Source organism: Clinocottus analis, unplaced genomic scaffold, assembly GCF_023055335.1.
Source record: "Clinocottus analis isolate CAN_PGR_092001 unplaced genomic scaffold, fCliAna1.0.p SCAF_22, whole genome shotgun sequence".
NCBI lineage: Eukaryota > Metazoa > Chordata > Actinopteri > Perciformes > Cottidae > Clinocottus > Clinocottus analis.
The window spans coordinates 10139156-10164121 of NW_027175954.1; the positions used below are offsets into that span (position 1 = coordinate 10139156).

A 24966-nucleotide genomic window follows, 5' to 3' on the forward strand; every position below is an offset into this window, starting at 1 on the left:
AACGTCTCAACAGCTACTGGATGGATCGCTATGATGAATCCATTCATGCCCAACTCAGTACAAATTGGTATTGCTTGGTTGAACCCTAACTTTTGACCTAGCGCCACAATCACTTAAAAGTTTAAAAATAAGCCAGTACTTTGGTTTTTAACCAGATAGCAAAACTAATATTTAAGCCGCCAGCTGCACTTTGTCTTCTGTGCTACTTAGAAAATATTAGAATGATAATTTCCTAAACTAAGATGAAGAACAAGTAAACAATCACACCTGCCAAAGCATTGTACTGCTTACATGAGCATTTGGCTCTAAGGGCACCTGTAAACTACAGCCTCACAGATCTGCAAGCACGGCTGTAGGCTTAGTCTTGTTTTCTGATTAGTTACATTTATTCTCAGTTGAACGCAACAAAACACACATTACACATTTTCAATGACACTGTTTATTTATCACCACTTGACCTTTGTGTGTGTGTGTGTGTGTGTGTGTGTGTGTGTGTGTGTGTGTGTGTGTGTGTATAATACTTTGCACCTCACCATGTGGCTAAACTTGTATGTCTGTTCATGTCCATATTTATCTGTGTATGCCTCTTTTGTTTGATTGTAAAACCTTTGATATCTAGCTCGATTGTGATAGTCCCTCTTGCTGTACATGAACACATATTCTGCTAGTAAAAATACACAACAGGCCAAAACAACTCAACTTGTGTCTTCGCTACACACAGTAAGGCCAGTGTCTGTTAACCATGAAAAATAACAATCAAATAAGAACATCAACTTAATCCTTGGTTGGAGTGAAAGTGTTTGCTTTCTCGGCTGAAATACTCCTCCTCGTTTTAACTGATACATGTCTTGATTTTGTAGCACTTGGTATTATTAGATTGAATGACATTATGAGGTGTAGAAACTAACCAATGGTTACACAGTTTTTTGAAAAAAAGTATATTGTATATATATATGTATATATATAGTTATATATAGATTTATGTTCATTTATAAGCTTTTTAAAATAGCACAGTAAACACTTTGCACACATGATAAAAACCACTGAGTGTGTCTGATTGTTTATGTATAGGCCAATGGCATCAAAGGAACCGTATCCTGATAAAGGGTCATTTCACTTTCTCTGCAGTCAGCTCAGGAAGGAACTTGAGAACTTGTAGTCACTAGTTTAGAAATGAGAACATTCATTGGTGATATTTTATTGATAATCTAAACATGAAGATTACTTTATTTCTCCTTTTTCTACGCAGTGTATTCATCTCCTTCCTGAAGTGGCTAAACTTGAAAGACGACCAAACCCGGCTCTGAACATCATGTTCCTGTCTTTAACGGTAGGTTGGAATACTTTAGAGTCTGCACACTTTAACCACACAGAAAGAACAACAGAAACGTAAAAGAGAAGTTATATAAAGACAGTCAAGTCAAAAAACCGGAGATACAGAATTTATAATACTGCACATCATCTCTGCTCATCCCATTTCCTTCTTTTTTTGTCATTTTATACCTGTACAACACCTGCTCTGTCTTTCTTTCTAATTGACAGTTTCTCACTTCCTCGCTGGCTCTCATTCTCCATTTTTTCCCCACACAGTCTCTGTACAGTTGGCTTAGTGGTGACCATAGAAATAGCTAAAGGGTTCCATGTGACATTGGTTGAAGTTTGTACAGAAACATTAGTTTTTTTTCTTCATGTAAACAGGCACACACAGATCTCTAGAGGCTAACTCCTCAGTCCCGAAACGAAATGAGTTAATCGGTTCCTCTTCTCGTTTTGTATTCCGCTGTTCGTTTCAGTTCTTCTCCTCCGTCTGCTGATAACTTTATAATTTTCACATGTCGAGTAAGTCGACCCCGTTCTCAGTCCTGCTGAGAGAAATAAGGCCTTGGATTGCTCCTAAGATATCTAGAGGCGTACAGCTACTCAGTATTTAGTTCTCCTCTCCTCCCTTGGCGACCACTGCCAAGGCTTTGTTACAGTTCGCCACCCAAGATAATGAAGCTTAACCAAGGTTGCTGTTGTCCAGGTTGCTGTTTGTGTAGTTTTATGTAGCTGTCTCCAGCATCAGTGTGGGTGGTCTAGCACTGAAATTCACGCCGTCTCCGAAAGGTCCACATGGAATGAGCTAACAAATCCTTTTGCGGGCTGAAAAGACAAGAGAACAAACTCAATAAGACAAATGGCACCCTTTCCCTCGAGACTCTTTAGTTACACAATTGGCTCGAAATACCATCTCTTGAAGGATACATGCCACAAAGGACTCTCTGTGAAGTTATTTATATACCCTAAAGACTGGTCCTTGCCGTATAATGGTAAAAACTAATTTGGGAATTGGATAAAAACATGTCCATCAGTGAAGATAAAGTTAAAGAATTTGTTGGCGAGATAACGCATGCATAGAAAGTACACAGAACACTAATTGCTTCATTAATTATCTATAAATGGATCATTAAATATTCATAAATCCTTTATCAAGGCACCCCTGCTGATTAGAGCCCTGCCGTACTGAGTGGTAGCATACAGTGCTACTTTTATAAGTAGAACATGATGCCAATGGTTAACAGAGCCTCAGCCTCTGAGACTATTCTATAACAGCGGCACCTTTCCCGTGACAAAAATGGTTTCAAAAGACTAGGAAAAATGTGTGAAATTGTATATAAAAAAAGTAAAGTGAAATATAATATAGTGGTGAGTTTTGGACAGAGGAATATGGAGTGCATTTATTCCAACCCTGCGAGGCAGACGGGATGAGCAGACGCGCAGGCTGCTATATTTGGAGCGAGCTATAGCACCTAAAGGCGAAATACAAATTATTTTTCAAACAGACCTGATGTGCAAGAGGAAAAATTGCTCGGCTCTGTTTGCTAAATTGCAAACAAAGAAGAAAAAAAAAAGCAGGTTATAGTGGTCATCGTTTACCCGGGAGACAGCCCACAGCCAGCATGCAGTATGGAGGATGATGGTTAACATGGTAGTGACTGGAAATGACTTCTCTACTGAATGTGTATATCGAATCCATTCTCTACTCTTACAGCTAATAGAATATTCATGTAATGTGGGAGCTTGGAAAGCGTCCTGGCATCATTTCCAAAGAATACCATTCTGCCTCTTTCGTAATGCAAACTAGAAAGTACATTTTATTCCAATGGATGTCAATATCATTTATGTGCCAATTTAAGCTTCCCTTATATTTTAATAGTTTCCCTCTTTTTTTGCACACAAACTTGTATATGTGACTCCTCCAACTGCAGAATCTTGACATCAAGGTTGATGGCCCACCTCACCCACCTTTCTTTATGTCAAGTATTGATCTACAAGCAAGCGCGAGTATAGATACTCAACACTTCCCTTTTAGAACGAAATGGACTTCAATCCTTGTGAAAAAGAAGACGCGTGGGTTGTGCGATTCACCTTTCGAGCTATTCAGTAGGGAAGCCATCGTTCTCGAACAGAACTTCGTTTTTGAGCAAATGGAAAAAAAGATGTCCTTTAGAACATAAGATGGTCTATCTTTCATATCCTCTCTATACACTTGAATCATGTTCTATACCATAAACGGCATTTCATTATAGGTGTGTGAAGATGTCCGGAATAAAAACCTGAAGTGTGCTTGTGTGAGTGACCCCTAACTTATATGAGCATCAGCTAAAAAGGCTGATTTGAGAGGTTTCTGAGGGGAAATTTAGAGGTAAAACAAAAAAACAAAAAAGAAAGAAAAAGGGGCAACAGCAGTTTAACATGAGTCCAATTAAAATGGTGTTTATTTTATAATTAGTCACATGTTTACAGACAGTATTTAGTATTAAAATGGGTAAGATTGAAGTGTTCAGTGGGTTTTGGAAAAGGGAAGTAAGCAATAATATATTACATTTTACATTCTGTGAGAAAAATACAAAATTACAAAGTATAAACAATACAACAAAACAAAAAGCCATAATTATTTAAAAAGTCTTTGAAAAATATAAGAAATAAAAGTTGATGGACAACATAAAAAAGCCCAGATCAGAATCAAAGGGCAGATTAATTGTCCCATCCTCTAGTGTCTGTACTGGACTAGACCGAAGTCATAGGGTCCCAGTGAACTTTCATACTGATACTCACAGTGAAAGGTAGGTTTGTACGGTAGGGTCCCCCTATCATACTCTTTCCTCTCTAGCGTGCTGGAGCTGTACTGCTGCTGTTGCTGATGGAGGTGATGGTGAAGGCTGTGGTGTGACTGTGACCTTTGACCATCCTTGCCAAAGGTGGAGAATGACCTATCGTTGGACGAGGCGGTGGCTGAGGTCATTGTCAGTTGGTCGGAGAGTTCGACGGAGGAGGGTACCTCAGTGTCGGGCAGGGTGGCATCCATGCCGGGGACGTGTAGGTTGCTTCGGTAGTCCGGCCCCTGCCGCCCGTCAGATGGCACAAAGGACGGCATCCAGCAGCGGTCGGAGTGGCCCAGGGCCTTGCACTCCTCTGTGCAGTTGGAGAACAGGTCAGCGCCTGCAGAGACAACACATATCATATCAGGAGATGGAAAGGTGGAAATGTGAATGAAAGATTACAGAAATGTAATGTGGATTTTAAGTAAGAGGAGAAATCGATGAGGAGGCACAATAGAAGAAGTGCGGATATTTGGAGTGGATAGGCAAGATGGAGGAGGAGATGAGAGAAAGAGACCAGAAGAGAGAACACAAGTTAGCAATCATTTCCCAATGTCGCAAGCAGAAAAAGTGCAGCAAAAGCTATTCATCAAAGAGACAAGGCCAACATTGATGAAGCGAATTGTTTGTTTTCCTCCTCACCTCATTCATTCTGAATGAAATGTGCAATCAAAGTGATGTGGTGTCGCAAAAACATTTCACCCCCTCTCCACATCAACATCCTCAGACTCACAATTGATTTCCAAACACCAAGAGGCTAAATGTGAATCCATATTCCATCATCTTCACACACAAATAAAACACAATTATCTTACAAAATGTGCCACGAAAACCAACAAAATATTCACTGGCTGCTTCATCATACTCTCATATCAATCATCTCTATACAAATGGCAAAGTGTGTAATTGACACAAAGCCACTGCCAAAAACAAAACATCAACATAAAAAAGGTTAAATTAACATGTGAAATGACATAATAGAATAACACACACAGTCCTGCAAACACATGATCGGCATGAAAGAGGTACCAGTTATGGTAATTACTTTCTCTTACAGAGAATACAGAGAGGAGTGCGGGGACGGAGGGAAGAAGAGTATGAAAGAGATTATGAAAATTAAGAGAAAGGAACAAGAGACATGAACAGAGTCATCATTATAACTAGAAAATTTCGCAAGAAATTTTGAAAGTGTGGCTACTACTGCCGTAAGACCTCGCAATATATAGCTTTTGTTTCTGACGCCCGTCTCTCCTCCAAAGCACTTCAGTTGGTTTGTGTGTTAAACTGATTGGCTGATATGAAGCACCTGTGTGCTGCCGTCGTCATGGTGACCAAGTGAGCGCCAGCAGACTGATTAGAGGCAGACTGGACTGTGGACTTAAGGAAATAAACTACTGAACGTCCTGAACACACACAAACGTATATGAAATATCATATGACCTTATTAATGATCACAGTGTTGACAACTACACAATATAAAACACACGTAAACGTCTTTGTGTGTGTCTGTGTGTGTGTGTCTGTTTGTGTGTGTTTGTGTGTGTGTATGTGTTTGTTTGTGTGTGTGTATGTGTGTCTGTGTGTGTGAGAAACAGACAGAGAGACAGAAGTCATCTGTGTTGTGTGTGCGTGTGTAAGTGTCTGCGTGTCTGTTAAACTGCCCTAACGAGAACACCTGTGGGTCGTTAGCTCAAAGGTTGCCATGGTGATGACTTCAAAGGGACTTCCTTACGCTGAGCTTAATAGACCTAAATGCTGTGGAACTCCTTTCAAACTATTTAAAAAAAATGGTACTTTAAAAGCCACTATTGCTTCGATATCGCATATTGAGCGTTAGGAAGACCTGATGAACAGATACTGTGACTGGCGAGTCTGTACGATAAAACATGTGTCTGTACGGGCGATTTACAAATCAGGTACGAGCTTCAGGGGAGACGTGGCTTTGGAGGGAGATTTAACATGGCGGCGGATGGCAGAGCGAGGTGGACTCGCTCTCACATTCAGTCCGATTTCAAGACGTCTGAGTCTGTTGGATTCCTATCAACCGCAGTTTATGACAGAAGACAATATTTCCAACGTTTCTATCCAACAATGGTGTATGAAGAGTGAACATTGTGGGAGTAAAGACAAAATACGTTTTATTTTTTTAACAGTTTCTGTCGCTTCTTCTCACTCTGTTAATTGGTGCGCCACCCTCTATGAACATTTCGTGAAATTTTTTTTATGTTTTTTGCATTTTTCGGGAAAACGTACGGGCGAATCTCTTAGAAAAGTCATACCTCACGATTCCCGCGCAAACCGCACGTTTCGATGTAATTTTTGCGCATGTGATGGCAACGCTCTGGGAGGAGTAGTGGTTTGACTATAAGAAGAATAATAATAATAATAACTAGAAAATTTCGCAAGAAATTTTGAAAGTGTGGCTACTACTGCCGTAAGACGTCGCAATATATAGCTTTTGTTTCTGACGCCCGTCTCTCCTCCAAAGCACTTGAGTTGGTTTGTGTGTTAAACTGATTGGCTGATATGAAGGACCTGTGTGCTGCCGTCGTCATGGTGACCAAGTGAGCGCCAGCAGACTGATTAGAGGCAGACTGGACTGTGGACTTAAGGAAATAAACTACTGAACGTCCTGAACACACACAAACGTATATGAAATATCATATGACCTTATTAATGATCACAGTGTTGACAACTACACAATATAAAACACACGTAAACGTCTTTGTGTGTGTATGTATGTGTGTCTGTGTATGTGTGTCTGTGTGTGTGAGACAAACAGACAGAGAGACAGAAGTCATCTGTGTTGTGTGTGTGTGTGTGTATGTGTTTGTTTGTGTGTGTGTATGTGTTTGTTTGTTTGTGTGTGTGTATGTGTGTATGTGTGTCTGTGTGTGTGTGAGACAAACAGACAGAGAGACAGAAGTCATCTGTGTTGTGTGTGCGTGTGTAAGTGTCTGTGTGTCTGTTAAACTGCCCTAACGAGAACACCTGTGGGTCGCTAGAGCAAAGGTTGCCATGGTGATGACTTCAAAGGGACTTCCTTACGCTGAGCTTAATAGACCTAAATACTGTGGAACTCCTTTCAAACTATTTAAAAAAAATGGTACTTTAAAAGCCACTATTGCTTCGATATCGCATATTGAGCGTTAGGAAGACCTGCTGAACAGATACTGTGACTGGCGAGTCTGTACGATAAAACATGTGTCTGTACGGGCGATTTACAAATCAGGTACGAGCTTCAGGGGAGACGTGGCTTTGGAGGGAGATTTAACATGGCGGCGGATGGCAGAGCGAGGTGGACTTGCTCTCACATTCAGTCCGATTTCAAGACGTCTGAGTCTGTTGGATTCCTATCGACCGCAGTTTATGACAGAAGACAAGATTTCCAACGTTTCTATCCAACAATGGTGTATGAAGAGTGAACATTGTGCGAGTAAAGACAAAATACGTTTTATTTTTTTAGCAGTTTCTGTCGCTTCTTCTCACTCTGTTAATTGGTGCGCCACCCTCTACGAACATTTCGTGAAATTTTTTTGACAGTTTTTGACGTTTTTTGCATTTTTCGGGAAAACGGCCGGGCGAATCTCTTAGAAAAGTCATACCTCACGATTCCCGCGCAAACCGCACGTTTCGATGTATTTTTTACGCATGTGCTGGCAACGCTCTGGGAGGAGTAGTGGTTTGACTATAAGAAGAATAATAATAATAAGCCCGCAGGAGAACATGAAGTGTGCTTGCAGCATGGGGTCTATGACCCCATGCGGCTGAAGCCACACTTAATAAGCCCGCAGGAGAACATGAAGTGTGCTTCCAGCATGGGGTCTCTGACCCCATGCGGCTGAAGCCACACTTAATGAGTCTCTGCAGCCACTCTCTACTCGTGCGGATTGGATTTGTAGTTTTCCCGGTTTTGCAGTTAACAGCCATGTGGGAAAGCGTTGTTGGCGGGCTCAAAGGAGGAGAGAAGCAGTTTAAAGTCATAGGAGGAAGGCGATACATCCGCACAGAGGCATGCAAAAAGAGGGAGAGAAACACAAAAAGCAGACAATCTGTAATTCCTTGAAGCTGAGGAGGCTTCAGATCACAGGATCCACTTACACAAATCTATTCTACTGATCCATTCCACCGATAAAGCCACGGTTCCTTTATTACTAGAAGCAGATGTGCGCACACACAAACAATGTAATGTAAGCATATACGCATGAGTATATACATATCAATAGATACTAGGCTAAAGAGTAAATAGGAGAGAAAGTCATAATTACAATGAATCAATACAACCATCCCAATGAAGTAATATGATGACTTAATATTGTCTTTCAGACAAGTGTTTTTTGTCTACCACTAAGGCATTAATATAGCCATTGTACAATGTTTTGAAGCAAGACACATGAGGAGCTTCAGCATTTATTCATGGGCAAACAGAAATCCACACTGTGCATTTACTCCCCCTTTAAAACAGCAACTTTTAAATGTGTAGTTCTCTCCAATCATACGCTGACATTACTAAATGCCTCTTTCTATTGTGCATTTTTATTACCTGCATTCGGTGGGTGCTAATTTCCGACCGTATCTGCCATAATAGAAGATCGTCAAGAGCTGGGTTTGTTCTATTGCAGCTTGACCTTTAAGGCTTTTACACACCAGAGACGTTTCTTTCCGGCAATTCATTTGCACGTGAATAAATGTAGTTTTTGAACTGTTGTTTTACTTTCACACAGAACATTAATATTCCGCGATAAAAAAAAGGTGCGAGGCGACTTGTCTGAGTTTTTAAACTGCTAATTAGTCTGGCAATCAATTACATTATGGGAAATGGACATATTCTGTCCAACACAGAGTCGAACCACACAGCAAACTTAATTTTGTTCTTACCTTTCACAATAAAATAAAATACATACAGCTCAGGGAAATTAACAATTTACCTCACAGATTGGCACACGCCGCTCTGGGTGACTTTTAGTGAAAAATGTCTGCAGCTGTCGTAAACTTGCATTGCTGCCGGTATCAACAGTTTTGATGTGAATTATGCGCAGCCAAATACTTTGCATTTTTGTGTTGTTCATTTGCCACATCCACGGTGTGTAAAGGGCTTTAGCGGCGGCTTTAAGTAAAGACAAACGGTGTCTTGTACACATCCTACCCCCTGCAGATTGAAAGTACACATTCTACCCCCTGCATATTGAAAGTATCAGCCTGTCGCAGATTATGGATTATCTTTACAGGAAGTAAAAGAGGTAAGTACAGAGTGTCACTGCTCATAAAAGTGATGGTGCATAATGTCAGATATTTCACATTTGTTTGTCAGATTGGATGCGTCTGCTTTACTGGTCTGTGCATTTCAATTTCAGACGTATTCCTATAATATGACCATTTAACATGTCTAAAACATTGAAAAGAGTAAAGCAAAACCTATGTATGGGAACAATACAGTGTTGTGGTTGTGGCATAATTTACACTCTGCATGTGAGAATATCCATGAATTTCTGATCATACAGTATGAGTCGCCTTTATTTCTAACTGTGCGCCCAAAGCAGGAACTCATTTGTTTTGTCCTTGACCTCTACATGCTCTGCATGTTTTCTGTCTTTAAAAAAAATGGAATTTGTATATTTGGTCCCCTCAAGAAAAGCCTGTTTAGAACAGCAGACAAAAGTAACCAAGTAAAGCTCCTTGTTGTAAATATATTGTTTCTATCAAGGAAAAATCGTACAGCAGAAAAGTCACATACAATGTTTATTAATATTTAATCAGTATTATGGAAAGTGTAATAAACAATTTTGTCATTATGTACTATGTAACTGTGACTAAAGTTGCAGATTACTTTATAAATTTGGACCTGCAAAATCTCTCATATATATATATATATATATATATATATATATATATATATATATATATATATATATATATATATATGGTTCTGAAACCAAAAATGCAGTTTTGAAACTAATTATTGAAGACTAAAAGAAAATAAAATATGCAGAAATATGTTGAATCTTGTTTTTAACACATTGAGAAGACTTCTAAATATAATTCAGTATCAGAACAGCTACCAATCCTAAAAGCAAAGCTTTGACTTAATACCGTGGTCATCTATATTTGCTATCCACACCCGCGCACATATAAATACCATGTGTTAGTTACAACAGCACTGTCAACACATTGTCTAAGACCTACCACTGCGGTTGTGTTTTGTGTTTCCATTGTGTGGATCTAATCGTGTCGCTCATTCAGGCCTCACAGGGAGCGAGACAGGCAACAAAGACTGTGCCGTGGCCAGAGAGCCAGAGGAGACACAAGGCCCACGGACAACGGACAGCGAAGGCCAAACAGACAGGGGAGTCGCAGATTTCACAGACAGAGACAGCAGGCAGCAGAAGCAGCAAGACTGCAGGAACCATAAGGAAGGAGAGGGGAGACCCGGCAATCGCAGATGGAGAGAGCAATGGCCAGATAGACAGTGGGAAACCCAGGCCTCACAGATGGGAACGAGTAAGAGGTTCGATAGAGGTGGGTAGAGTAAGAAATGAAAAAAAAAAAAATCTCCATTTTAACATTAGCTTTTGTTTATTTTAACCCTTTCACAAAGACATGTTATAAAGGTATAGCACCCTCAAATTGAACTAGTCGGGGTCATGTGGTGCTGCTGGGTTATTCCTGTTCAATACTGATGAAAAGCAAATGTAGAAAAGAAGCACAGTCTCATTTTCCTGTGTGGTCATTGGAAATACAATCTGCTTTTAAAATGTCCAGTTATTTATTTAAGTAAAACTGAAGACAAACAATATTTCAGCTCCAAATAAGCTCTGACAAGTAGTTTCTCTCGATTTTATTTAAAGTAATGTTTTTGATACAGCTCCAGTCAGTGTGTTTGCTGCCACAGGTTTTTATTTTTGTATCACCACCGAGCATGTGCACTTGTAGCTCTGAACTCTGGAAATGAGACTATGATCATGTTGCGGCGAAACCAAAAATCAACTGCAGAACTACTCTGGGAAATCTGTAAGTGCTAATTGAGATTTTGAGTGGCATTCAACCTCCGAGTTACCCTTGGAATCTAATGTATATTTTTGTATCCAGCTTTAAAGGTTGGGGGCATATAAATCAAAGTATTTCTGTTAATCCCCCCTTCCAGTTAGCCTTTAGCCTTTTAATGGACTTCCGGCAAATTAAGTTCCTCCTCAAACACACTGGGGTGTTGACCTCAGGCCCTCCAATCATCTCGGTGCTGTTGTTGCGACGGTTAGTTGCCACAATGATGCTAAATGTACAAACAAATCATCTGAAAGACTGAAGCACAGGTGCAAAACCAAACGCACATGCAAGTATGCAGAAAGCATGTTTGCATACTAATCCATTGAGAGTAAATGTCGAAGGATTAAGAGAAAGCTTGGTTTGTTCCATACTTCTCATATCGCAGTGTATTATTAAACAGGCACAGGGGCGTATTGTCCCCTGGAGATGCTGTATAAATATAGTCTGCTGCATTCACCGTTCACCGTAAATCGAGCTCATGTCACTGGCTTCCAAACTACTCAGTGATTTTTGCCTGCCGGCTCACTCCCAAAAAATAGCGACATCAACACATATGTTTCCAAACACACACTTAAAAATACTCTCTTAACACCGAGATATGTAAATGTGCGCAAGTAAACAGACAGACAGGCCATGCGCACATGACACCCAGTGGCTGTTGATTCCCGTGAAGCACCTTTTTCTTCCTCGGGCAGAAAGAAAAAACAACAACCAAAACAGTGACTGGCAATGACAGGCCCTGCCAGCAGCCCTATCTCTCATCGTGACCTTATCAGACAGGAAGAACACATATATACACACACACACACACACACACGCACGCACAGGCACACACAGGGAGATGTAAACGGCGTTACACAATGCAAACACAATCTACTTGCTAATAAGCAATCAGCACTTCTGTTCTTTTTTTCATTACATCTCGGAGTGTTTCCGAAATCCCACATCGGTGTGATTTGACTAATTGCGCTGCCTGACATACATCCAGCAAACTGGGAGTGGGGGAAATGAAGGAAAACAAATCCGGAGAAAACATGAGCCCCGTGTTTGAATTCACTCCGTGGGTATATATCTGCTGTCGTTTCCTCCCTGCACTCATCCGTCTGTCTGTCTCCGTCTCTATTAGTCCCTCTGTGTCTATTTCTCTCTCTGTCTCTTGTTATTTTCTCCCACAGTTAATCCTCTCTGCCCATTTCTTCAACTCTCTTTATCTTCTTTAGTCTCTCAAAAAAACATAAAACACTCCTTCTCCCCTAGGTACAGGGTGTCTTCAATCCCTTCCTCTGTTTTTCATCTTGTCCTCCACTGTTCCAGAGAGAATACAGACACAAAATGTCAATATTTGGACAGCAGCTCCGGACGGCAGGGGAGTACCAGAGCTTCCTCAGGTTGGACAGTGAGGCTGTGATGAGTAAACCAGAGACCTCCCAGGGTCAAAACAGAGAAAGATGCTCTCACCATATCCAGTAATGACAGACAGAGAAATCGTGTGAGTCTCTGAGAGGCAGCTACCATTTTCCATGTTTGTTAAACCGTGACTGAGCTGGGAGGGAAAGCCAAGATGGCTGTTTGGCCTAATACTATCTCTTTCATGAAAAAATGCCCATATCTTGTTCGACACTTTTCATAACTTAGTCTTGACCATACTTTGTCTTAGAAATTCCCTGAGTCAGATTTGAGGATAATTAACCGAGGTATCAATTTCTTAGTTCTGGACATTGTTTGTCATTTTGTGTACAATCTTTCTTACCAGAGAATTTGTGAGCATGGTAAACTCAGTCAGATGCAGCAAGAGATGAGAATCAAACAGGTTAATTGAGCAAACACCTTAGTGATTATCTAAACCGTATTGTTGACTTTCTTACAGACAGGCCAGCAGTGTGTTTGTACAACCCAAATACAGGTTATGAAGAGTCCGTTGTTGTCTGTTTTGTTAGCTATATTAGAGCTCAGTATATCAGGTGAAATTAAACTTTCTTTGTAAGTAAAGCTCAGAGTGACTAGACCCAAAATGTTGATTACTCTCACTTATTTTGTGGGGAAAGTGCAAATGTGCTGTACATTTTGCCAATGTGGGTCTTTAGTTAACTTTTGTCTCTTGCCTGGTCAGACTTCTTTGTCGCCACATGACTTCATCTCCACATCTCCACAAAAAATGAAAGGAATGTAACATTCTCATTATAGGATGCAAATATGCACAAAAGTGTTTCATTTTAGGGTTTGTATCCCTTTAGAAGGCAGTGTAATTGAAGCTACTGGCCATGGTTCAAATTACACAATATCTGAGTTTAATTTGAGCATAATCAACAGATATCTTGACATTGTGATTTTCTGGAGGATTTTTAGCGTTGCAGCGTGGATGGAGCAGAGGTTCACGGCTAAATCTCTGAGCAAAAAGGGAACGTGTATAACTCATGGTTAAATAGCAGATTATGACTCCCATAAAAGAGATTTCAGCTTACATCCTGGACTTACCTAAATATCCAAGGCGCCTGTCTCAGACAAAAAGAGTGCATCTTTTTAACTTCTTTTTCCCCTGATTTGAATCATGTCCAAGAAAGTGTACATCCTCTTCTTCATCCATTTGTCTCTGAGTGATTCAGTTCATTCAGAGAGCACAGCCTTTTCATACCAAGCACACATTCGTCAAGACACTTGGGAAGGTGTGTAATCATTACATTACAAGCTCTGATTGTGGTTTTGATTCATTTCCACACAAATCTCTGTAATTCTGGAGGCCACTCTTCCACCCACCTTTATTGTGTTATGAAAAGGTCAGATAAGGAAGACAGGTTTCAGGAAGTAAGCTACTTAATTAGTTAAACTAATTGATTAATCTCTTCTTTTCTCTGCTATGACTTTTATTGATATTCAACAAGACAGCTTAGAAGAAGAAGCGACATCTCCACCTGTTACAGGCTAAATGCAAATTGATTTTTTTAATGAGGCAATGTTTTTATCCTATCTGCTGTAATAGATTTTCACTTCCTCATGTTCCATTGAAATGCTTCCCTCTTTGTGTTACTTTTTTCTGGTGGGGTTAGAGACTTAAGTGTGCACATATACTGTTCTTTCTGTGCAATCGAACGACCCCTTAAGAGCTTGTCATGTGCTAGGGTTGAATGCTTTAAGTTATAGGGATCATATGAACAAAAATCACCTTTTCAGTGCTTGTTAACATAAATCCTCGTATCTGGAGTGCATACCAACTCACAAACTGTGAATTCAGACAGCAGTCAGTATTCCATGGACTGACTAGATTAGAACATGTTATTCAACAAGCTATTCTGATACAGCCACCCTTCTGGTTATCTTTACCCAAGAGTACAATGTTTGCAAAGGTGCACAATCTTGTTCTCGCTAGACAATAAGAGCACACTGAACTTAAAGCAACAAGCACTAACACTGTGTTTTAGACAGAGGGTGAATGCAGGTATATTCAGAAAGACTATGAAAAATATTGTGTTTTACACATTAAAGCATGTTAACATGTTCCAGTAGGAACCCAAAATACAAGTGTGCACCTGGAAATATATAATACATGTGTCCTTTAATGGATGGATTTTCAACTCAGTGATGCATTTTTAACTATTTTAAAAAGCAAAGAGCAAAGTGAGAAAGCGATCCAACAAAGGAATAATGGAAATAATCTCTACTTGCAGCCTTAGTCTAATATGACTCTTTGTAATATTACTATTCACTTTTTGTAAGCATTTAGCCCTTTTTCAACATATTGAGGTTCATAATGACCGTTAAAAAATGTCTTTATTTATGTTTCATCACTTGAGCTTCTGAGATAAACCTGAAAACTTTATTTTATAGACTGATGGATCACAGTCTCCAGTTTTGTCAGTAGGGCCTGAGAGGAGGGTGTTTCAAAACCCTCCATGCTAAATTCATCTGACAGCTCCCTGACATGGGAAACTGCAACACGGTGCCCGCCACTAATTCATAATCAGCCATCTAATACACCGTTGCCACAGTGATTTAATTGTCCCATTTGTCACGGCTGTTGTTCTCACCAAAACAAACGTCATGATAATGATCGTTTCCAGTCTCCCACCCGTCACGCAGCCTTCCACAGCTGATTGAACGTTTCTGAGATGCCAATTTTTTTTCTGATGAATATTTAATCCTCTCTTATCTGTCACCTTTTTTTTTTTTTTTGTTTTGCTTGCTCACACTCGCCGCTATCTTGTATTAGGGTGATGAGGGAAATAATGAGCGGAAATTGTGTCTAATTTGAATCAAGCAACCTAAAAAAAAGGGTGTGTGTGAGGGGCGGGTTGTCAATCAACAGTGGTTTGGCTCTTGACACAGCAGTGCCTAACTCTATGCACGCTGCTTTCAGAAAAGTAATTTGCCCACTTTTTAAAGGTAACCGGCGGTATCCCAGCCTCACAGGCAGTATCCCTTTGATTTAAAACCACGTCGAGAGACTTATTTGCTAAAGTGTCAGACAAGCGGCCGAGCAGGAAGCTATGGCAGGTGTAGTTGATGATATGCCAACTGGAAATGGTTTTCCCTTGATTTGAAATATTCCTAGGTGCACCAAAAGGGAGAGTGTTCCTGCGCGGTCCCATGAGGAAACCTTGCCTCTAACCCTCCTTTGATAATTGCTATGCAAAGGTTCTAGAAATGAATTACTGATCAGCCGAGTGTTGCGAAGAGCCACCGTGTTTGGGAGACAGAATGAAGGATGAGACCCTGCCACAAAACCCTGGAAGAGAATGTGTGTGTGTGTGTGTGTGTGTGTGTGTGTTAAACACACACACACACAACACATAATGCGGGCATGGGTACTGTCGGAGCATGCCAAACATATGTGTGTGTGTGTGTGCACACATGGATATGCATGCATAACAAATGCACGTTGTCTATACATAGTCTTGGATCAGGTTTATTCCTTTTCGCTTCCTCTCGTCTTTATGCTAAAGTGAAGAACATGCACTCAACATTGGCGCAGTAATGTATACACCAAAGCATACACCGATGAGAAAAAGAATAATAGTCACATCCCTATATAATGGAAGTCTCACACATACATGGAGAGACATGAGCAATGGCTATGCCTACATAGCAGCAATATACACCTGGTGTAGTGCCATCAGCTGCCACGCTCTCCTCTTAAACTGAATTTCATTTAAGCGTTCTATCTAGAGTAGCGCCTCAAAGGAAAACTCCTTTTTCAATACAGATATCAACCGCTCGCCTTGTTTTGTCCTACCCAAAACACACAGGCAGATAACATACATATACTGTATCATCCTACATATTAGACAATAGTATACCTTTACAAACACACACACACACACACACATGCCATCTGGTTTTGTTGTTTCCCGAAGTCTGTGAAATGCAAGTGTCCCTCTTTCCAAATACCAGTCGTGTGATATTACCTCCCATGGAGTGGTAAGCTGTTCCCTTCTAAATTCAACATGAGGAACAAATGTTGGTTTCCTCGTAGAGAGTACAGAGCACAGAACCAACTGGGTACACTCCCAGGCCAGAGCCAAATGAGCGTGCTCGGAGCCAGATAAAGCTGAGGAAACATGTTATTTGTTCATAAATGTGGTCCTTTAACAGTGCAAGCAAACCAGCAAGAGGGAATTCTAGGCTTTGCATTTTAAAATACAGTCGCAGGATAAAACACGTCAGGCTGACTGCTTACTGAATGAGGTTACCTGTGAGATGAATAACATAATAATATTATCCCTTTTTTTCTTGTATGTTTTGATCTCCGGTCTCTTGAGTATAATATATTTTCAACTCTCATACGTACAAATCAGAATGCATGTTTAATCATACTATTTATTTCTTTAAACCTTGTATTCTTGACAATGGAGAGGTGAGACTTTGGATACCTTCTAGGTGTGCATTTCAGTCTTACACAGTTACCTTCCCGGGCTCTTTCTTCTGCGGGGGCAAGCAGTGACACTACCACTGCTGCATATTGGCTCTCTATTTTGGCTCTGTTCATTAATAATACCAAACACTGTGGAGCCTGATGAGGATCATTCACTATCCTACAACACCCATCTAATCTGCTCTATTTGTATTCCCAGCACTGATATGATATTTGGCAGGCTGCGGTCTAGACAGGGGTCTTACATGAGCTGTGTGGAACAATCCCTCAGAAGGAAAGGGCAATTCAATATGAAATGAGATTTTGTATTGCTCCACATTTTTGTCTGACTCCACTTTGATCAATAAACAGGTACTGGCCTAATGGAATTTTAGAGAGAACAAGGCGAGGCTTATGATAAAAACTAAAGCCCTGTCTAAAAAAATTTACTGCACTGTAAAATGTAGAAGAAGGATGAGAGTAAATTATCCTGAAGTGAAGAGAAAATGCTCCCTAATTCCAACGTTTTCTGTTTGCCTTAACTTATGCCAAAGCTACAAAGATTTGGCAGACGTAACCAAAGAATGCAAAAGCTGCTAACGTCCTTGATCAGCGAAAACTATAACCACCAAAGGCAGTATACCAACTATGAGGCTGATTGAAATGCATCTCATTATATCAATTCAGCTCCCATGCCTTTTCCTCGCACTTGAGTGGACCTATTGATTTGAACCATGAAAGCACTATAGGCCTCAAACTGTCTCCGCGGCGAGTCGCTGTCCTTTCAGCACTTCTCGGCGTTAGAAAGAAAGGCGAACAGCGAAAGGCAGAGAAATAAATGAGATTTCCCCAAATATTCTTCCATTTCACCCGGGTGTGAAATACAATCAACACCTCAGGGGCCTGCTCATGCCAGCCAGCTAGCAACACCGGAGCCCGGGCCTCTGCACACTCTCAAATTAAGGAAATTAAAAGTCACTGGTCCGCACCAACAATTCAGCATTATACCATTCACAATTGCGAACACACTATGGAAGAAGAGGATAGTAGGAGAGGGTGTGTGAGCATAGAAATGAGATGTGATGTGTGTGTGTGTGTGTGTACGTCTTTGGGCGGCGGGGGGGGGGGGACTCACCGGCTGAATGACCCCGGTTGGTGGCATCGTGGTCACTGTCGCCCTGTTCGCTGTCACCGTGACCACTGTCTTTGGAGCTGACGATGTCTGCCTCTTGGAATGCCGAACTGTTCGAGGCAGGGAAGGTGAGAGTTCAGACAGTCGCGTCAGAAAAAGAGAGACAAAGAGGTATAAAAAGAATGGAGGGATCAGAGAGAGAGGTCAAGATGCAATATTAAGAAAGGGAAGACGGAGAGGAGACGGGGGATTAGATGAGGAGCAGAGAAAAGGAGAAAGAGGCGGAGAATCAGACATCAACACCGTGTTAATACAGTCACGGTGGCCGGCAAGGGACTAAATTGGATGTTACACATGACATTTAATGAAATCCAGCATTAGAGCTGTGATAGGCGCTGCTCTGTCAGTTATGGGACTGATGCCAATTTGAAAATGAACATTATGGATGTGTTGGGAGCCATGTAGCCTCTCAAAGCCACAATTAACGATGCAGAATATAAGAGACTCACACGGATGGATGTAATATTCAATTTTATAGATATGTGAATAACCTTAGTTCCATGGGGCCTATTGAACGTTACAAGTCCTCTGATGATGGATGGTGTGTGGCTTAATAGGCTTTGTACATTGGTAATAATCTGGTGTGTGTGTGTGTGTGTGTGCATGCTTTTAACTACCTGTTGACACGTCTGGGTCTGTCCACCATGTAGCTGAGTTCTCGTTGATGTTTTGTCTGTAAAACCCACAGAAACACACATTTGATCACTTCTATTGCCAAGTAGGCACATGAATAAATACACAGGGAGGAGGTTCAGGTTAGACAAGAGGAACATAACTGGCAATATATTCATACATTGGTTGTTAACATGTATCTCCAATAGAAGAAGCTACGGGCAGCACAAGGCAGGGGGAACCGGCAGTGCGTGCATCCACTAGGTGAGTGAATGGGCGAGAGGAGACGAGAGTAGTGTGTTAGGGAGGCGATTGAATGCGTAAATGATTGAGCTGCGCGATGCTGAAACTGAACAACCTTTGTTCATGGTGCTGCTGTGCTGGGTCGTGCACAGAATACTTAACGCACAGGAAAGACAAGCCTGTGACTGGCTGTCTGGCTCCACTCCAGCCACACCGCAATCAACAAAAAGCCCCGAACTCCACAGTTCCCTGCGCAGAACGCGCAGGCTGAACACAAAACAGGACCCTTAGTTGCTCGCTTCCTCCCTTCTCCAGGTGATATTTCCTACAAAGTATTTATAATTTGTTATAAGGATAATGGATGTATAAACTCAATGTTTTTAAGAAACCTGCTGATGTAACCAAATAACATTTCACACAAAGAAACGCTCTCTTGCTGGGATTTGATTTCCGATAAGCATTTCTTGCGTTTTCCCTTCGTAACATTTATAATATGAACGACACCATTCCTCCGGTGTAACCCAAATACTCAAAAGCTGCTAAATTCTGATTTTGAATTAATTTCGCAACAAGAAACTGCATGAATAGCTCAATATATAAGTGTGATCAAAACTGTTCCAAACAAAGAATAAAACCAAATAAAAATGAAAACGTCTTCCAACTTTGGGGTTTGACTGGGAAATGTAAAATCAATCTTTCTCTCTCTGCTTATGTGCACATGAGCTGAATGCTGATCTGAAAGCAGTCTGTTGCGAATAAAAACTAAAAGGCCACATGAGATTTAACAATTGACATGTCCAATCACCATTACGCCTGACAATGATTAAAGGCCACTGAACAGAACAGCCAGGTCAATAGCAGATACCACTTCCATCCTCTCGGGGACTTTTGTTGCTCGTGACCTGAGTGAATAACACACTTTGACATGAAGCAAAAAGCTGTAGATTGCTGGAGGAAATTTCAAATAGGTTAACCCCTTTAAATCACAGGTGTTGTGCCATTTTTCATGAATATGAAGTGGAGCCGTGGCCGATCGCTGATCCAAGCTTCTCTTACCTCGTTAGAGAGAATACTGCCATTGGATATGATGTCCGGTTGCTGGTCGCTGTAACCCGTGACTATGGCGCCGCAGGGGTTGGTGTGATCCGTGTCAGTGCTGCGAGAGGGGCTGCACGGCTTGAGGAACATCAGATCCGTTTTGGCGGACTCTGGTGTCAGACACACCTGGTAGCAGTAGGAGTTCTGGTTCTGGTGGTGGTGGGAGCCGAAGCCCCCTCCCACGCCGCCCACACCCGACTCTTCCACGGGCACCTGCCCCACGGGCCCGACCCCTGACGTCACGTTGGTGCTCTGAACTAACATGATGTCAGATTTACTAAGCTTCTTCTGCTTCCGGCCTCGAGCCTGCCTGCTACAGCACGAGCTGCAGCACATGCAGCAGTCACCGGACAGCAGACACGTGTACAGGTTGAGCTTCTTGTCCTTTTGGCAGCGCACGGCCAGCACGATCATAGCCAGGAGGAAGATGAAAGACACGGAGCCCAGGGCGATAATGAGAATTAGAGTGAGGTCAAGGGAGGTCTCCTTTGCCTTGGAGGCCGATCCTCGATCCCCACTACGGCCTTCGACCACGCTGTCCACTAGCATTACACTCACACTCGCGGAGGAGGAGAGAGGGGGCTGCCCGTGGTCCCTCACTTCTATCAGCAGGTCGTAGAACCCCTGCGGGTCACGCTTAGGAGAGATCCTGCGGGCTGTTCTCAGCTCCCCTGTCCTCCAGTCCATGCGGAACATCCCCATCTCATTGCCCCGCAGGATGCTATATGAGAGCCGTGCGTTTTCGCCATCATCCGCATCCATAGCCACGATGCGCGTCACCAAGTAGCCAGGCTCCGCAGAGCGCGGCAGGTGCTCTTTGGCTGTGCCGTTTTTACCGATGGGGGCTATGACAGTGGGTGCGTTGTCGTTTTGATCAACGATGATCACGTTTACAGTGGTATTAGAGAAGAGCTCCGCCGCACCTGAGTCTTTTGCCTGGACCATGAAGTTAAACTCCTTCAGCAGCTCGTAATCAAAAGAGCGCAGCGCGTAAAGGTAGCCGGTGTCCTGGTTTATGGACACATAGGTGTCCACAGACATGCCCTGTATGTCACACTCCAATATGGAATAAGTAATAAGAGCGTTTTGTCCTACATCGGGGTCCAGAGCACTCACAGCGTGAATGAAAGCACCGGGCACATTATTCTCAGTCACATACACGTCGTAAACAGCCTGCGTAAAACGAGGCGCATTGTCATTCTCATCGGAGACGTGCACTTTTATGGACTTGCTGGTGGCGAGCGAGGGCTGACCCTTATCTTTGGCCACCACGGTGATTGTGTAGGAATCTGTGTTCTCCCTGTCCAGGGGTCCGTCTGTCACGATGGTGTAGTAGTTTTTAAAAGACGACTTCAGCTTGAAAGGGACGTCTCCCAATATCTCGCAGCTCATGTGTCCATTCTCACCAGAGTCCCGGTCCGAGACGCTAAACAGTGCGATCACAGTGCCCGGGGCGTCCTGCTCGCTCACGGATTCCGTCACAGTACTAAAACCGATCTCCGGCGTATTGTCGTTCACGTCCACGAGTTTGACCAGCACTTTGCAGTGCGCGGGGACCGCATTCGCCCCCAAATCCTTAGCTTGGACATAAATCTGATGCGTGTTGCTCTCCTCAAAGTCCACCTCACCTGCCACCTCTATCCTACCTGTTCTGGCGTCAATGTTGAATAAGTCCTTTATCCGCGGGGCGTTATGGCTGCTGAAAGAATACACTATCTCCCCGTTCTGTCCCTCGTCAACATCCGTGGCGTTGAGCTGAATGATCAGAGTGCCCACCGGAGAGTTTTCCCGCAGGTTAACAGAGTACACGGACTGGTCAAAGGTGGGCGCGTTGTCGTTAGAGTCGAGAACTTTAACAACCAGGAGAGCCGTCCCGGTCCGCTGCGGGATGCCGCCGTCCACAGCCGTCAGCACGTAGCGGTGCACCGCCTGCTGCTCCCTGTCCAGCGGCTTCTCCAGCACCAGTTCTGCGAACTTGTTCCCGTCGCTTTGTGTCTGCACGTCAAGGTAAAAATAGTTATTATTCGTTATGGCATATGTGCTGAGCGCGTTTGTGCCCACGTCAGGGTCAAAGGCATTCTCCACGGGGAAACGGGTCCCGGGGATGGCGCTCTCCGATATCTCCACGGAAATGTCCGTCTCGGGAAAGCTAGGTGGATTGTCGTTGATATCCATCACCTCGATCTCCACGCGAAACAGCTCCAGCGGGTTCTCCAGAAACACCTCCAGGTGCAATAGGCACGGGATGGTCTGCTTACATATTTCTTCTCGATCAATTTTCTCCTTCACCACGAGTGCACCGTTCTCTAAGTTCACCTCCAGATAAGGTGTCCGTGAACTAGGCACCGTCTGAAAGCGGCGAGCGGAAAGTTTGGTAATGTCCAGCCCCAAATCCTCTGCAATATTCCCAACCACGGAGCCAGGTTCCTGCTCCTCTGGCACGGAGTAGTGTAGCTGAGAGACCGCTCCATCCAGGATGGAGATCAGCACTATTAACCAAATCATCTCCTCTCCCTCTTGCAAAGTGCACTTCAAGACGTTTAAAAAAGTGTTATTCCTTTTTCTTACAAGAAATGAGCATTTCCCACTTTCTCTGTCCGTAAAAAAGCAATTAAATAAACATCAACAAAGCTGTCCGGTTGTGAAATTCCTCTCCTCTGCTTCGGGTCAGTGGAACATTGTGTCGTTTCAGCTGTGAGAAGCACAGCCATTTGATCCGAGCTTCTCTGTTTTAATCAATTCTGCATTGGTCTGTGAGTTTTGGCGTCAGCGCAAACATTGCAGGCTGGAGCCAGGACGCAAAGCCAACACTCCCTGTGCACAGAACAGACAGCCCGTTCTTCACACAAAGTCACAGAACAACAGAGGAAATTCCACCCGAGTAGGAAAAAAATAAGACATAAAAAGTCCTATTTACGCACCGACGGAATCGATTACAAATGCAACTTCTAAATGAACACTGGCGAATAGCAAGACTTTCTCTCTATCTCGCTCTGAGAGGATGTAATCGCTGCGCCTAAGCGCTCAAATCGGATGATGTTCGCTGCTCGGCTTCTGTAAAGCGAGTGTGAGCAGCGGGGCTGGTTTTGCGCACAGCTCCTTTCCCCACCAGCCAATGGTATGCTCAAACACCGGGTGTAATGGCACCTGATTGGGGCTCTGCGACGCCAGCCAGAGCACACAATCGGGCCCTCACAACAAAACCAGTTAAGTGCCGCTGCGCTCCTCTTCTCTCTTCTCCTGTTCTCCCCTCTCTCCTCCAGGGCCAGCCGCAGTTTGTAGCAGGAACATTACATGTTTTACACATCTAGTGAATTAAGAAAGTCGAATGAATAGTGGGTGACAGTTGGACTCTGTGCAGATAATATTACAGCTGCCGAGGGAGTGCTGGTATTTCTGAAATAATGTTATTGAAAGACTAAACTGCCTAGAGTCATTTATATGACTGTTTTTTTTTTTCTTTCTTCTTTTTTCTCTCTCTATATGCAAGACAAAAGATGGACCCTCACAAGGTTGATCCCGACGCAACTATTTAAACAGTTTGGTATCTGCTCTGATACTAACGCACGAGGCATGAGTCAGAATGGAGCAAGAATGACCACAGCCAAAGACCACCGCGCAAGAAAAGATAGCTCATGACGCAATACCCCGTCGTGCCATGGTCATCTCTCTCTCTCTCTCTCTCTCTCTCTCTCTCTCTCTCTCTCTCTCTCTCTCTCTCTCTCTCTCTCTCTCTCTCTCTCTCTCTCTCTCTCTCTGTGATGAAAGCACATACGCGCAATAGAATAAAAAAAACACATTTAAAAAAAGTTACATCTCCAATGTGTTTGGCAGTGAACATCAGTATGATACAAGGTTCCATCAGAGCCGGATCACACATGAGTTACTTTAATTCAGTGTAATGAAGCGTCGTACTTCAGTCCTACCGTGTTGCTAATAGCCTGGAGTCTATTAGTTCCCCTATCTTCCCATTTTTATCATTAACCCCCTCTCATGCTGGCCTTAACTGTAGAGCAGTTGCGTCATGCCCTAATTTAATTCATAAAACATGAATTAAATATGCAAATGAAATAGTTGCGAAGGAGACATAAGTGGCGGGGGTCTAACTACTTGCATTTGGAGGATGATGACAAAAAGATGAAAAAGAGCGTAATTGAAGTCAATTAGCATAAGTCTCTAATTCCATATGCAAGAGTCGGAGCGCTACAATATCGGCGTAATGCAAAGCGACGTGCCCATTGTGCAGTGGATTAAACAGCGAGCGATTTGCGATTCTGCATCTCGCCATACAAGTCAGAAGAAACAAAGCGGAGACGTTGGATGAATTTCCTGCCGATGTCTGAGCCGTGGCTGTGTGACTGAATCGAGCTGACACTGAAGCCGGATCTCCGAGCAGAGCGCGCAGCATCTCCTCTCTCTCTCTCTCTCTCTCTCTCTCTCTCTCTCTCTCTCTCTCTCTCTCTCTCTCTCTCTCTCTCTCTCTCTCTCTCTCTCTCTCTCTCGGCAGGGTGTTACAGAGGCCAACGTCGCCCCCTCGCGTTTACCTGCTTGCGTTTTTTCAAATTCCTGGAGATGAAGAGGGAGTTTTGACAACTTCTTGCCGCCAAGCAGTAAGGGAGCTTAATTCATCGGTAGACATACTTAATTTGTTTTGTTCAGTTGTGTCTTCTTAAACACTACATTGCTAATATTTGCTTCACCACCATGGACGAAATCCCCCTGGAAGTATAGTGGCATTATATATTAAAGAATACTATTATTACTAGCACATTAATAAGTGGCATTGTATTGTT

At 42.7% G+C, this 24966-nt stretch overlaps 1 protein-coding gene across 2 annotated transcripts; it reads right to left on the reverse strand.

The window, feature by feature from the left end:
* Nucleotides 1-439: 439 nt before the first annotated feature.
* On the reverse strand, nt 440-23224 carry LOC137793213 (protocadherin-10-like). 2 transcript variants are annotated; one of them, XM_068589235.1, is made up of 5 exons: nt 20132-23224; nt 18838-18893; nt 18164-18270; nt 4322-4482; nt 440-2142 (listed from the first exon to the last, which is right to left on the reverse strand). In XM_068589235.1, the coding sequence occupies exons 1-5, from the start codon at nt 22676-22678 to the stop codon at nt 2089-2091; spliced, it is 2925 nt and encodes a 974-aa protein (XP_068445336.1). In that variant the 5' UTR covers nt 22679-23224; the 3' UTR covers nt 440-2088. The 2 variants fall into 2 exon arrangements, with proteins under 2 accessions (XP_068445336.1, XP_068445335.1); XM_068589234.1 differs by having other exon boundaries at nt 4099-4482.
* Between the last annotated feature and the right edge of the window lie 1742 nt (nt 23225-24966).